Source organism: Chanodichthys erythropterus, chromosome 21 (assembly GCF_024489055.1).
Source record: "Chanodichthys erythropterus isolate Z2021 chromosome 21, ASM2448905v1, whole genome shotgun sequence".
Taxonomy (NCBI): domain Eukaryota; kingdom Metazoa; phylum Chordata; class Actinopteri; order Cypriniformes; family Xenocyprididae; genus Chanodichthys; species Chanodichthys erythropterus.
Genome location: NC_090241.1, coordinates 3,915,254 through 3,931,715, shown reverse-complemented (window position 1 = coordinate 3,931,715; position 16,462 = coordinate 3,915,254). Strand labels below are relative to the sequence as shown.

Here is a 16,462-nt window from a genome sequence, read left to right as displayed (position 1 = left end):
CAGAATAACTTAAGCAACCAATAATATCTATTAAAAAAATCAACAAAATAACTGAATAATACTCAAGTGTTCATTTTATTATGACCATCCTCACAATAATGACTCCAACTTTAGCCACGTTGTTGTCTAAGAACATTGTAATAAAAAAAAAAAAATACATGTTTACTTTGTTTATATCATTCTAATATATGACAAAGAAATTTAGATAACACTTTTTATGTCTCATTATTTACAGAGTATCTTTGGCGCTAATCAAAAATGGAAAGGCACCACTGTACGTCACGTAATCTGTGACATTTATATAGTATCAAATTCATCAAGCGAAGACATTTCCCAAAGCTAAAGCAAAAAATTATGATATAGATTTAACTGTGTATAAAGATGTCGGAGATAAATACTCAATTAATAAACTGAAATAAAGTTAGATTGTATGTACACAGCAGAAAACCTATTCCCTTTTCCAAAATGCATCACACCGATTTAATATCTATAGTAAATACAGCAAATATATGTCTATACAGTAGAAATTTGCATAACACAAGTGAGCTGCCATTACCATGACATGTGGCACAGTAATGGCTCACTCATATTTTGTCAGAATGTATGCATATGGTGAGTTAATCATGGAAATCCTCAATAATTATTTGATGAGTATAATGTTAGCTATATTTTACAAGTTTGAGTATATATTAGTAGGGCATTGACTGAGAAGACACTGCATAGTGCATAAACAGTAAAGCCATTAAGTCAGCACAGAAAAGGTCCAAGCTTCTATCTCTCTGCAAATCCAATAATTTGCAGGAGGAAGATGAAGATCTGGACAATGTCCACATAAAGGGAGAGGGCGGCAAACACATATTCCTCTGAGCTGATGGAGTGCTTCCTGTTCCCGATGAGCAGTTGAGTATGATAGGCCAGAAACTAATATTTAAAAACACACAAATGCAAAAAAAGTGATTTTAGGATGGAAAGAGTGAACAATGTTCCCATGCAGAACCAAAGCCTTCCAAAAAAGGTGAAACTGAATTCAATTTGTTTGATTAGACATACCAGAGTGAATGCAATGGCTCCTATACCTGCATAGAGCATGTGAAGCCATGGGACCTAAAAAAACGAACAAAGGAAACAAGTTAAATGATCAAATGACAATTTTTGTGTAAATAACAAGATGCAAAGTCACGCTTACGTATTTGAATGACAGAACGATAGCCGTAATGATGCCGGTCACAAACACCACGATTCCGAGTACGCAGAAAAAGCCCGCGCATTTAGTGAAATCCACCTATAGAAGAATAGAAAAGCATGTTAACACACACTCTGACACAATGCATTGATGTAAAATCATGCCCATATTAAATATCCACCCCACCTTAGTCTGAAAGCAGAAGATTGTCACCGCAACGCACACGACAACAGTGATGCCCAGGGCCAGGAACACTGCCCTAGTACTGTAATAACTGCAAACACAAAATACAATATATATATATATACACAGTGTAGTAATGGATTACATGTAATCTGGATTATGAAATTTGATTATATTATGTTGTAATCAGACTACAGTTACTTTATTGATAACATGATTACATGTTATTTTCACAATGGCAGTAAATTATTATTCATAATCTATTTATTCTACTACTTTTTTTTATCTTTTAGATTTTCCTTTCTATAAAAGTCTACTGCTTATATCCGTTCAGAAGGTTTTCCAGGTTTGTGGAATTGCACACACAGACTAGCCACTAGTCATGTGACTATCAGCTAAAACCAGGGCCAAAACCACCAGAGACATTGAGGGGGACAAATCCCCCCCAATATATGATATTCTTTTGATTCTGCTGTACTGCATTACGCACTGCTGTTTGTTGTTAGGATGACAAAAAATGTTTAACCATCTGTATACGCATCTGTATAAGCTGTATACCATCATGAGCAGTTAAACAGCGCTTCTCAATGTCAGAATGATTGACATGGCCAATCAAATCAAAGTAGGCAGGGTTTACTGTTCACAGAAGATAAGCGCAAATTCCAACGCAACGCTTTAGTTTTAGCAGTGAAGCAGTGTGTCGTTAGATGTAAGAGGCTAAATATTTCATATTTGAACACTGTCTTACGATAGAAATGTTCAGTGACTGACAGTAATATCCAGTGATGCAAACTACAACACTTTTATAACATTTCACCATTTTGAATTGAAAATATGCTATTATTTACATGATTCATGTAATTTATAACTGAATGTCATGAGATGTGTGCATATTTAAAAAATATTATTTGCAAATAGTTTACTTCATAACTACAATAGATCTGAAATTTTAACTTTTTCTTTACTTCCTTAAATCCCTTTTAATCTTTTAATTATTTAATTCCTTTAAATAATTAGACGCATGCAAAAAAAAAAAACCATTGGTCCCCCCCCAAAGTTCAAGACATGGTTACAGCCTTTGTTAAAAAAGCATGTGATCACTGGGTTTACAGAAGTCATTTCACTGTTAAAAAGTGTTTTCTCATTTAATCAGCTCCTGACGAACACAATCATTATTTGATTTATCGCTCATTTAACCGTATATTACTCTCATTGGAAGGCGTTTGTCTTTCAAACACATTAAAATGTACAATTTTATGTAATTTATGTCAACTTTCTTTGTAATAAAAAGAAGTCAATAAAAATAATAATAATAATAAAATTATGTTGACTGATGGTTAAATGACATGCAGGTAAACAAATAAAATATTTCATCTTTTTACTAATTAGTGCTGTCAAACGATTAATCGCGATTAATCTCATCCAAAATAAAAGTTTTGTTTACATAACATATGTGTACTCTTGTGTGTGTGTGATATATATATATATAAAAACACTCACACATGCATATAATATATTTTGTTAAATATATATAAATATGTATATTTATAAACTGAAAAACCTTTAAACTTTGATGTAAGGTTTTGATCCAATCAATTAAATCCGATCAATTCAAATGTTGACTAATACATATATACATATATATATATATATATTATATAATATGCATTTAGTTATTTATTTATTTATATTACACATACACCCACATATTATGTAAACACAAACTTTTATTTTGGATGTGATTAATCACGATTAATTGTTTGACAGCACTATTACTAAGAGTTTTATCTTGATTGTTTTTATTTCAAAATTATTCATTTTAATTCACATTTTTTATAATTCAAAATAATACCTTGATTAATATGACCCCAGTCTGGGAAACCCATTAAGTATCAAAAATTAAAAATACATTCGTGGCACCAAAGCATAAAAAGGGGTGGAAACAAAACCATTCTATCATTCTGTCACATAGACATAGAAAATGTAAGTGTACTGTTGTCTGGTGTCGACTGATGGTCACATGACATGCAGGTAAACACATAAAATATTTCATCTTTATCTCATCATGTAGTGAGACATGTCTCACCTTGCTATATTTCCAGTCATGAACGATAAGGCCAGTGTCTAAAACAAGACAAAATACACAATGTAATTCAAAGACTTCATGTAACATCCTTAATACGTGCTCTACAGCATTACATGAAAGAACAGTATTCTCCATTACAGGTTTGGCCACACTCCCACTTAATTCATTCAGAGTGACTCAGTGTTTTCCAACTCACAAAAATGGCCAACAGGATCAGGTTCCATGGGAAACGCCTCCTATAAAGTGACAGAGCAAAGGCTAAATGCATTGTTTCACATGACAACTTATGTTTGTAGTGGCTCTTTTGATGAGGGCTTTAGTTTTTAGATTAAATCAGTTTTTGTTCATACTGTGGTATGATTTTTGTTTGACTAAACTTTGAGCAGTATAAAACATCATCATCTGTTCCTTTTATTATAGCTGCTATGAGACTGATTCAGAAAAGGAGCGATCATCTCACCTGGGTCCCTGACAGCAAACCAGTACGATGTGTGTGACAAAATAGACAGCGCTGGAAAAAAAATGTATTAGTCATTTCACATTGTGCAATATTTGCATTTAATGTTGTAAATGTGAAGTATTTGACACCGTGAACAAACAAATGTCTAGTTCTTACTATGAAGTCCAGTAAATGGCTGGGTTTTTCCTCACAAACACTCCTACAGGTTCCCTGTTTAAACAAAAACACAAATCTGAGTTTAATCACAAAGTCTACCTTAACAAGCAGCGATAACATTTATCCTTTATTTTCTGTGAACACAAAGCACATGAAGAAACCACAGCAAGAACAGAGACTCACACAAATGTGAAAATAGCCACAATGGCAGCTGTGACAAAAAGCTGAGCAGCAAGGATCAGGTAAACCTGCAAAACAATGGAAACATTATAATTAAAACTGTGTGTGAATAATAGAGGACCTATTAAGCACAAAGTATACTTCAGTGTACAGTGTGCATACCATGAATTTCATCATCAGAAGAGTACGCGCACCGCCAGATTTTTGTAAACGCACATACTTTGTATATGATAAGCAATTAGCCAGATAGCTTAGTTTATACACACATTTGCATTTACCCTACATATATTCTCAATCATCTTTACTGTAATTATGTTACCTTAAGAGTTACTTTTCCAAATATTTAAGTTATAAAAAACAAATTAATGATGTTCAATTATTCACGTAATAGGATATTATTACTATTATTATTATGCTATTTATTAAATCAACAGTTAATCAAGTGTAACTAATCACATTAAATTGGTTTTATTATACACTAATGTGTTTTTGTATGCATTATATAGTCAGCTATGCTTATTTTAAACTAATATCTTTCGTATATACTTATTATAATCATTAACTGACAGTTTAGGGAGACCCGATTTCGAGGGAGGACCCAATTTTTCTTGACACAGGAACGCATGCAAGCTACAGCGACGACAGAGGCCTACATAAATGAGAAACTGTGTGAAGAGGTTAGAAAGTACCCTCATTTGTACAACTCTAGCATGAAAGAATACAAAGATGTTTACATGGTTTGTAACTCATGGTGAGAGATTGCTCAAAACTGTGCATACGTCGAACGCCACTGTGCAAGGCTGTGCATTCGCATACGTGTAAAAAAACTAAGTATACCCATGCTTTTCATGTTTCTGTTTGAGCATGAAAAAGGTCTGCAAAGTTAAAAGCACAAAGTCCCTCCAGCAGGAGTTATTCTCTATATCAAAAGGGGCAGGGCCTGGGCACTAGTAGTGTGTCGTCACCGTGTCCAAGAGATGCTGTTTTTCCACCCTGAATCTATCGAATTGACAAGGCAAAACTGACGCCATTGTTAGAAGCTAAGATTTATTAAGCTGCGGTTATGTTACAGGGCGTGACATTTTTGAAATGCGTTCAATGTGGTTGACCAATTACAACACATTGCATATTGCATATTGTGCTTTTCAGAAGGAGGGACTTCATAGAGACCGGAACTAAACAGAGTATTACTGACAGACTGGGAAGAGAGGAGCTGAAATAATGTAAAATATATGAAAGATAGTGTGTTTTTCCAACATTCATGAAAGCCTATTCTAATAGACCCCAAATACTAAATCATATAAAAAGGGCACAATATGACCTCTTTAATGTAAAATTACAACATTCTCATAAAACTCTTTTACATTGAAGATAATGCAGATTATAGAAAAATGGTTCTTACTTTCCGTATAAAACTGTGACGGACACTTGTACTCTCGAAATCTCCTGCTGTGGTAAATCCTTCATTGTCACCTGTAACAATCATGTTTTCAGTGAAAACTACATTTCCTGAAGCTTAAAACCATCATCATCTAAACAAAGATTAAAATAATCATAATATTTATTGTGTGAATAATTTTCTATAAATTTTCAAATGGCTATCATTTAAATTTTTACCCAATAAAGATTTTTAAAAGTTAGTGTACTCGTTTACAGTGCGAGTGAAGAGCATGTTTGAGATGAAATATGAAATAAGACATGATGAAAATCAAGAGAAATCAAATATCACTTGTTATCAGAATGTGCTTTTAGTGTGTCATTTCCAATTTTGTCAAATTATGCAAAAAGTGTGAATATTTGAAGTCTTTTATACATAAAATGCTAGTTTTGAAATTAGCATAAGTAGAACAGATAAGAAAAAAAAAAAAAAGAGTTGGCCATTTTATTCCAAAAATGCAGTTTAAAATGTAATTTCCATGAATATTAAACACAGATGTGGTGGGGATTTACATGAAAAAAAGCTGGGGGAAAAAGACAAAATTATCATGTGATGCATGTATGCCCACTGTGTTATTGGACAAATTAAATAAACTAGTGAGAGTGTGAAAACTGTTTAGATTATTTGTGCTATGTTTAAAGAAATACCCAATTATGTAAGGTATAATGTACAGTCAAAACAAACTCAGGCAAATAGCTGTAGAGTCTCACCCAGAAGGACGATAATGTTCAGCCAGATACTATTATTACAAAAGTTCTTACCAATAAATAAATAAATGGGCATTTACATGATATTGTTACAAGAAAGAGACCAGAGTGTTATACGAGACATGAAACTGCCCCATACTGTATTGGAAATCAGTTGCCAGGGACAACAGTAAAATGATATAGTGTCATTAAACAAAAGTATTTTACCACAGCTGCGACTGACCAATCAGAATCAAGTATTCCAGAGAGCCATAATGAATCACTATATTACTGGCCTAACACTGGCCTAATCTGGTTAGAGCTACAACATTATGGAAAATGATGACTTAAGTTAAAATTCAATTCAATTGCCTGTATATGATCTGCTAAAATTAAATTTCCTGTAAAATTGATAATTTAAGTAATGAACCAAATCCTAAACTAGCTTTGCAACAAGGTAAGCTAACCTGGAGAACAAATAATATTGTTCTTAGATGTTTCAGGAGCATCAACACAATGAGAGTAAAAGGTGAAGATTTACTAAATACAAGAAATAACACAACTTACCAACACCAGTAGGAATGACAGGCATGACTGGTAGACATGGTGGCGGGTATCCTCGGTAGGGATCATTGGGCTGTCCTCGGTAGGGATCATTGGGCTGTCCTCGGTAGGGATCATTGGGCTGTGGGTAAGGTGGTTGTCCCCCGTATGCGCTGAATCCATATGGAGGGGCAGAAGCAGGGTAACCTCCTCCAGGCTGAGGGTTTGAGAGCAGCCGGGATTCATCGTAACCCGGAGGGAAATCTGACCTTGACATGCTGCTTTAACTCCTGTTGGGTAAATAAGATACAATTATGACCATTTGTGAAACTAAAGTGCAAATGCAACCAAAGTTAAAATCAGATTTGCACCAACACAATTTTTTTTTTTTTTTTTTTTTTTTTACAAGTGTTACCCATGTTAACCAAGAAAATTAGTTTGCTGCCATTTCCAAGCTTTCTCCCATCATCCAGCCTTAAAATATTTTAAAATAACTCTAAACTCTATGATAAAGTGTTAAACATGTAAAACACCTTATAAACTAACCCATGGGACCTTCCCAGCAATGGACGTTAAGGAAACATTCCATTTTATCATTCTTCAAACATTTTTGGAATGTTACTTTTGAATTTTCTATGAACATTCTAAAATAAGTAACGTTTAAAAAAAATTTAGAAGAAGGTCCAACTAAAACATTTCAGAAAAAAAAAACGCTCCATGAATGATGTTTTTGCGCTAATGTTGAGAACATTATTAAAGACCCACCAGATAACTTTGAACAAACTTTTTATGAACGTTACTGGAAGAACGTTTGGTCATAACGTTGAGAGAACCTTGCCAGAACATTAGCTAAAGTTCTGAGAACATTCCCTGTTAGCTGTTAGTTTATACTTTGATCCATTCATCCCATGATCTGTCAATTATTGAGCACTGCCTATTAGGAGTGTGATGAGATCTCGTGCCACTTTACACTCAGCTAGTAGAACTGAAGAGACATCCATTACAAGAAGGACAGTCATGACAAGATTTCTTGAAAATAGTGTTAAAAAAATCTTGTTCTTGTGAACCCAATATTGTGTATCGTCTCGTCTTGTGAGCAAAGTGTATCACACACCCCTACTGCCTATAACTGAGCTTGAGATGATCTTTCCCTTTACTGTTACGATACCTTTAAGCAGAAAAACACAGTCAAAATAATTTCACAAGCAAGAATGGGCTTGCTGTGCCCTGGATACATGCATACTCTCTCACCACTTCTCAATACTGACAAAAGTAGATTGTGTTCAGTCTGTGGTCACTAATGAGTCATTCTACAATTGCGGTGACAGATGATGTCTCTCAATTTTAAATGATAAAAAGTCAAAAACCATTGTACACAATCGCTGTAGAAACAAGGTGTAACTTGTAAATATTCATTTTAAACCTGCTATTTCTTTGTTTTCTTCCTACTGTACATCTCTGACACACAATTCTACATTTTAAAACAGGATTTTCAATCACCTACTGTCCCCCAGAAGCAAGGTGTCCCCCAGGGATCCATTCTCGGGCCATTATAATTCATAATTTACATATTAACTCAGGGTCAGATCTCACATCGTCATGGTTTTAATTGCCAATTTTACACTGATGACATTCAAAAACATCTGTACACCTGCTCTATCTACCCAATCTGATCAAATCTCTGCTAGCGTGCATGAAATAAAAGAAAATAATTGGCTCAATTCAATTCAATTTCTGAAACTAAACATAGAAAAAACTGAGATCATTTTACTAGCAATATTCCTGATTTTGCCTCGGAGATTGCTGGTACATCAAACCATCAAGTACAGAAACAATTTAAAATAAATTTATTTTAATAATTTACACACATTTTGTTACTAAACTACTTGTTTGTAAATTATTATAATAATATTATATTTTAAATTGTTTCTGTACTTGATGGTTTGATGTACCAGTAATGTAAGTGGTGTAAAAGCAATATAAAAAAGCAATATTTAGCATAAAGCACCTTTATGGAGACTCAATTAGAATATAGAAAGGCCACGTGTGGTTTTTGTTTTAATATTAATAAGTGATATTAAGAACATCAGCCCATTTATTATATTTTGTAATACCTTCCTCTATCCTGAAAATCAACCTAATCATGAAATTTGTCAGTGGTGTTACTGGTTCCCAATTGTTCTACAATTTAGTTAATGAAGTGGGACAGCAGGTAAAATAATTAATATAGTATTGCAGGTGTGAGAAGTTCAGCAAGTTTCATTTTTGAAAACAATTCAGACGTAAATGTAAAAGGATCCCAGTAAATAAGGAGAACATTTCTGAGAGAGCACTAAACTTAGAATATCCTTCCTGCTTCAAGTTTTTTTTCCCACCAAGACTTCTGTTGGTAAAGATAGCAATGTGGCTGTGTAGAGTCTGAGAGGTCCGGATGCGAACATAAGAAGTGGACATTTTGCAGCTCCACCTACACCTAGTGCAAGTCTACACCGGTTTCTTTCTATTTTAATCCCTACAGTGACATGTATTAGATATGAACAGAAGAACTTTTGGAAACAAATGATGTGGGAGTACAATCTCCTTGTTATTTAATTAGCGTATGTATGTAAGTGTATGGCCTTTTATTGTGGCCAGCCTAAGGCACACCGGCAAGGTGGATGGATTATCTCGGCAAAGGAGAAGTGCTCACTAACACAGATTTAGACAGATTTGTGAACAGTATTTGAGAGAAATAGGCCTTTTGTGTACATAGAAAAAGTCTTAGATTTTTGAGTTCAGCTCATGAAAAATGGGGGCAAAAACAAAAGTGTTGCATTTATAAATTTGTTCAGTGTAAAATCAAACTTATCACAAAAATTAACAATTGAAAATATATTGGCGTGATAACTACCTTAAATGACCAAAAACATTTTTCGGAAAATTTTATTGGTAGTGTCATTATTTTTTTTTTGACTCAAATGCAATTTGTTCACATGGGGAGAGCGAGGTTTATGACCTGTACTGCATCCAGCCACCAGGGGGTGATCAAAGAGCCCACAGCTTTTCAGGACGTATGAGGCACACCTGTTATTTACGGAAGAGGATTAGGGCCAAGCAATAATAAAAAAATAAAACCATCTCGAGATTAAAGTCGAAATAAAATGTTGAAAATAAACTCGTTAAATTACGGGAAAAAAATAGTTAAATTTCAAGAAAAAAGTCGAAATAAAATGTTGAGAATTAAGTCATTCAATTACGAGAAAAAAGTTGTTAAATTATGAGAACAAATTTGTTTAATTATGAGAAAAATGTCGTTAAATTTCGAGAAAAAAGTTGTTAAATTATGAGAACAAATTCTTAATTTAACAAGTTTATTTAACTTTAATCTCGAGATGTTTTTTTTTATTATTGCTTGGTCCTAATCCTCTTCCGTAGTTATTATCTGTTAGTTGTAGGCCTGTCACGATCATAAATTTTATGCTGATGATAAATTATCATACTGATACAGTGGGCTCCACAAATATTGGTACCCTTGTTAAATGAGCAAAACTGACTGTGAAAATTTGTCTTATATTCACTCAAAATATTCACAAAAATGATTAAAGTCAGTTAAAGTCAAATAGTTGAAAGAAAAATATTTTTGCTGCGTAATCAATGAGGTTTATTCTTGCATGTTACGCCGGAAGAGGACTGTTCTTGTGCATTATTCAGGTTAGGTTGAGCTTCTGCTTATGTTTTCTGATCAATGTTTATGTGCGAGTAAAAGCCTAAATGAAACCTTTTCATCATAACAAGCGATCGATTCTCTTCAGAAAATATGGACTAAACCGCTTGAATCATGTGGATTAGTTTTCCGATCTCTTTATGAAGTTTTTGAAGCGTTGAAATGGTAGAGGCAGTCAATGGAAGGAAATCTGACAGCATTCGGTCATCAAAAAGATAATTTGTGACCCTGGACCACAAAACCAGTCATAAGTCACACAGGTATATTTGTAGCAATAGCCAACAATACATTATATAGGTCAAAATTATCACTATTTCTTTTATGCCAAAAATCATTAGGATATTAAGTAAAGATCATGTTCCATGAAGATTTTTTGTACATTTCCTACTGTAAATATATTAAAAATTTATTTTTGTGAGTGGATATACATTGCTAAGGACTTCTTTTGGAAACTTTAAAGGCGATTTTCTCAATATTTAGATTTTTTGCACCCTCAGATTCCAGATTTTCATATAGTTGTATCTCGACCAAATATTATCCTATCCTAACAAACCATACATCAATGGAAAGCTTATTTATTCAGCTTTCAGATTACGTATAAATTTCAGTACCAGCAGATATTAATTAAATCAACACCTGCTGACCTTGTCAGAAAGCTTAACATGGGCCATGGATAGGGGTGGATGATTTGGCAAAAACACATCACGATTTGTTTCAGGAAGATCATGATTTTATTGCGATCCTTTTTCATATTGGTTTTATTATAAGTCACTGAGAAGTACAGCAAAACTTTAAAAATGTAGCTTTACAAGGTAACAAAGTATCAAAGAAAAAAGAATGACAGACCAAATTTAAAAGGGGATTTTATTTAAATTTATTTATACAAATTTAAACTGCAACTGACAGAATGTGCACTGCAGCACAATACTACTATATTTCTTCAATAGAAGATCATGGAGACATTTTAATCGTTCACAATCTAAAATCGTGATATCGCACACCCCTAGCCTTGGTTGAATCTTCCATCGTGGCAGATGATCCAAAGCACATCTCAAAATAAACAACAGAATAGTTCACTGTCCACAGAATGAAGGTTTTGACATGGACATAGCAGTCCCCTGACCCAAACCCCACAGAAAACCTGTGGAATGAACTGAAGAAAAGAGTCCACAAGCATTGTCCTCTGAATCTGAAGGATCTGGAGAAAATCTGTATGAGGAATGATCTCAGATATATTGCCATATGTTTATCACCCCCATTATGCATTATAGACAATCCATAGCTGTTATCTTAGCATAGGGAGTTTGCAAAAAAGTATTAAATGAAGGGGTGCCAACAATTGTAGAATACATATAATTCAGGAAAAAATTGAGTAACACTTTATTTTAAGGTGAAATAGTTACACGTTACTACATGTACTTACTATAGTAATAACAGTAAATTATACATAATTACAAGTAACCAAGGGCGTAGATTTGGCTTCAACATTGGGGGGGGTTGAGCGTTGGTATGCTGCCTGTTATTATTTTTTTAATTAAAAAAAAAAAAAAATTTTATGTGTAGTGTTATTGGATCATTTATTTCTTCTTTATCTATCTATCTATCTATCTATCTATCTATCTATCTATCTATCTATCTATCTATCTATCTATCTATCTATCTATCTATCTATCATAACTTTATGGAATTTATCTATAACCATTCATCAAATTCTAAAATAACGGAGTGATTCTAAAAAGAAAGAAATTGAAACCGCCAGTAGGTGGCAGCGATTCGACGTTTTAATGAGTGAGCTACTTAAATCGTTCATTCAAGCCAATTCGTTCAAAAGTCAGATTAATTAAGGAAGAAAAACACTGATGTGAATACTTTTGTCATTGATAAGACACTATTGAAAAATCAAGTAACAAAACAGACAGCTGTTTTGGTAACTGGTTACAGTTACACTGATAGTTATTGCTAAATTGCAATGGATTAGCTAGCTAAAATATATGTGTATGATAACGTTACTCTGTGCGTTCGCTCGGCGGCTGCTGTGAGACACTGTTGCACACTGCTATCTATCACACTGCTAGTATGATAGATCGATTTTAGAATATCATTTTAAATACTGGATGGCTTGTGTTGATAAATGGCATGCAATTAATTTAAAACGTATTGTATGATGGAGAAAATGCTGTATTACTGCTAATACAAATAAAGCTGCATCTGATTATGCTATGTTAGCTACTTCATAAAATAGTGTTTTTCTCTGAGGCATGGTAAAGCATGGTACTCGCAAAAATATCAAGAAAATTAGATTTAAACAATAAGACTAAACATGTTGAGCTATTTAACAATTCGTTTTCTGTCTATAAATATATCAAAACAGTTGTTCCGTTGTCTATTAAAACGTAAATATTCAAATGTTTCCATGGTTTCTACAAAATAAAACCGGAAACCGAGGGTAACGTGGGTATGACGCAATTGACAGGCGCCGACTCACACGTCCCGGAGTCTTGGTTAAAATTGCAATTTTCTTACGATTTACAAATAGTTGCAAACATTTGTGATATTGTAAGTGCTCAAGTGAACAAAATATATAACACTGGCTAGTTGTTTTTTTCTCTCGATATTTTACTGCAAAATTCTTACATATTGCACCTTTAATTAAAGGTTAGATGTTTGTGAATATTTTGAATGAAAGAGGAGAAATTGCAAAAACTAATTTTCACAGTCAGTTTAGCTCATATTTACCAAGGGTGCCAATATTTGTGGAGCCCACTGTTATTGCGATTAACAATTTCAAACTGTTTTGTTCATTGTAAGCCTAATATGTTATTTGGAGGGTATTACATGGATAAAAGATGGAAATCTTCTACATTTTGAACTGGAACTCCATCCCCTTCTTAAAATTCACTCCCTGGACTCAGTATCGTAGTTTTGTGTGAACTATCTATATCTATATCTACATATGAAGACTTCAGATGCAAATGCCTCTTCTAAAATTAGCATTTTTATCAAGCTTGTATGTTTAGGTTCAGTAATTTCACTTTAATGGCAATTAATAGGTCCTTTTTATTGCCATTAAAGTGAAATAACTGAACATAAATATACAAGCTTGATACAAATTATAATTTTAGAAGAAAATTTCAGATGGCACTTAGAGGCTTTTGCATCTGAACTCTTCATATGTAGTTTCGTTTTTTGACTATCTACAGTATATGACCTTTACAACAGTGTTTTTTTTTTTACATTCTTTGGCAAAATGTGACTGAAATTTAACCTGCACAATTATTGTGGTTATCTCAAGAACGAATAATCAAACGTACAATCGAAATAACCACAATCAGACGATTAATCAATGACCGTGACAAGTCTAGTTGACTGCCACTTTCCCTCTCACAGTTGTGATCACAGCAAAAAAAAGCACTGACCACATTTTTAACAGTCTTCCTGGAAACAGCCGACAAGGCAAAGCCCATGAAAGGCCTTACAGTGAACACATCTAGTATTTTCCCCAGCAACTAAACTTGCATATGCTTAATTTCAGAGAGAGACATTTTGAAATTTGAATGTCACGTTTCTTCTTTTTTGCATGTTTATAGAGTATTTTTGCATCAGGAGAAGTACTTCCTGTTGTCAAACAGATGTAAAGCAGTTCACAATGAGGTCAGCATGAACATGTGACTAAGGAAAGTGTGACTCAGGTCTAACCTGGGTGAAAAGAATTGGCATTTACTGAAAGTATCCTGGGAAAAGGCGTTTCTACATTTCATGTTCAGGGAGGAGTGACTGGCAAATTCAACTAAACTGAGTCACGGGCGGTTACTAAATGAACAAAAATATATGTGACAGAACTCTAAAAACAACATAAAATCATGTTTTTCCTTTCAAAACCAAGGACTTTTTTGGTGCATCTTCCTCTAGGGTATGGCTACTTATACTGTTTACAAAAACATGGATGTTGTTGTGTAATTCAAGCCAGATTGGAAAAGAAAACCATTCTTGATTCAGTTCATGAGTCAAACAAGCCCTCCACACACTCTTACATCATTATGTACTCTGCTTAGCAACCTTTTACATTTAAAGTGGAAAATAAACAACACTTTCTTCACTTTCCCAGGTCCACCCTGATGCATGAGATTTGCCAAAATGTTATGCAATCAGGTTATGTTCAACTAAGCATTGTTTAAAGTATATACAACAGTGAAATGTATTATTATTAATGCAATTACACTGAAACAACAACAACAAAAACAAGGCAGCTCAGAGGTTTTGAAACAAATCCACAATGGGGCTGGAAAGTGTTATCTTATCTTACTCCCATATTAAATATATTAAAAATAGACTTAAATAATGTCGCAAGCTTAAAATGACGACTAAAAGCTCATCTTAAACATGTTCACATATTTTGTCCTCACTCCCCCTTGGACATATTTTTACCATGGTAACTGTAGTTTCCGGCTAAATATCAGCTGCAACAGTTGTTTTACTACTGTAAAAGCTTAAAAGATTAATCAATCGACGTAAAAAACAGTATTTTATGTTTTACAAGAGCACGTGATGGTACAATGTAGCAATTATATTCTTACCACGCGCTGTCTGAAATCCTGAAAACTTGATGTCGATGTCGAAGCTTGGAGAAAGATTATATAATCCTGTTTAAATAAAAAGCCTTGAGTTGACACCCTGGTCAGCTTCTTCAGTGTCAAACTAAAGTAAAGCCAGGGTTTGGTCGATGACGTTCAGTGCTCGAGATGCTTGTAGACCAGCAGGTGGAGTCACAAGAAACATATTTATCTAATCTTCAAAATAGCCTGATTAAATGAAAACGACAGCTAAATAATCTTGTCTATCTCTTCTCTTTATGTAATGCTTCACCTAAAAAAAAAAAAATCCTCATGTAAGAAGTTAGTCGAGGTGTGGTGAACTAACGTTAGACACACCCAAGCTACATATTTGTATTCTTAGAACAAGCGGTCATGTGTGCTCGTTCGGTCACTTCCGCTGTGTTACACCAGGTGGTGCTAAAGCGCAGTTCCTATTTTTCTGTAATTCCTATTTTTTTTAGATATCAGTATCAGCAATAGGGGAGAGTGGGGTAAGATAAGCCATTTTTAACTTACAGTTGCAAGAAAAAGTATGTGAACCACTTGCAGAATCTGTGAAAATGTTAATAATTTTAACAAAATAAGGGAGATAATACAAAATGCATGTTATTTTTTATTTAGTACTGTCCTGAGTAAGATATTTTACATAAAAGATGTTTACATATAATCCATAAGACAAAAAATAGCTGAATTTATTTAATGACCATTGGTTCTTAATGCTGTGTGTGGTTACTGGATGATCTACAACTGTTTTTTTTCTTGTTGTTGTTGTTGTGTCATGAGTCTCTTGTTTGTTCTGAGCAGTTAAACTGAGCTCTGTTCTTCAGAAAAATCCTCCAGGTCCTGCAAATTCTTTGGTTTTCAAGCATTTTTGCATATTTGAACCCTTTCCTGTATGACTGTATGATTTTCAGATCCATTTGATCACACTGAGGACAATTGAGGGACTCAAACTCAACTATTAAAAAAGGTCCAAACATTCACTGATGCTCCAGACGGAAACACAATGCATTAAGAGTATGGGGGTGAAATATTTTAATAAATTCAGCTATTTTTTGTCTTATGCATATTTTATGTAAAATATCTTACTCAGGACAGTACTAAATAAAAAAAAACATGCATTTTGTATTATCTCCCTTATTTTGTTAAAATTATTAACATTTTCACAGATTCTGCAAGTGGTTCACATACTTTTTCTTGCAACTTTTTCTTATGTGGTCCTCAAGATAAGGGAAAATGAGGCAGAAATACA

At 33.7% G+C, this 16,462-nt stretch overlaps 1 protein-coding gene across 1 annotated transcript; it reads right to left on the bottom strand.

Annotated features, from left to right (window-relative positions):
- Positions 1–94: 94 nt before the first annotated feature.
- tmbim1a (transmembrane BAX inhibitor motif containing 1a) lies at positions 95–15,558 on the bottom strand. Its single transcript, XM_067372986.1, has 12 exons — positions 15,193–15,558; positions 6,940–7,205; positions 5,651–5,721; positions 4,252–4,316; positions 4,069–4,122; positions 3,913–3,963; positions 3,649–3,688; positions 3,453–3,490; positions 1,370–1,457; positions 1,187–1,282; positions 1,051–1,104; positions 95–921 (listed from the first exon to the last, which is right to left on the bottom strand). Exons 2-12 carry the CDS (start codon positions 7,190–7,192, stop codon positions 772–774), a joined length of 960 nt encoding a protein of 319 aa, XP_067229087.1. The 5' UTR covers positions 7,193–7,205; positions 15,193–15,558; the 3' UTR covers positions 95–771.
- Between the last annotated feature and the right edge of the window lie 904 nt (positions 15,559–16,462).

Coding starts and splice junctions, on each gene's coding strand:
- tmbim1a (XM_067372986.1), bottom strand. CDS start 7,192: ATGTCAAGGTCAGATTTCCCTCCGGGTTACGATGAATCCCGGCTGCTC. Junction 5,722..6,939: donor TGTCATTCCTACTGGTGTTG/GTAAGTTGTGTT, acceptor TGATTGTTACAG/GTGACAATGAAGGATTTACC. Junction 4,123..4,251: donor GTGGCTATTTTCACATTTGT/GTGAGTCTCTGT, acceptor TTGTTTAAACAG/GGAACCTGTAGGAGTGTTTG.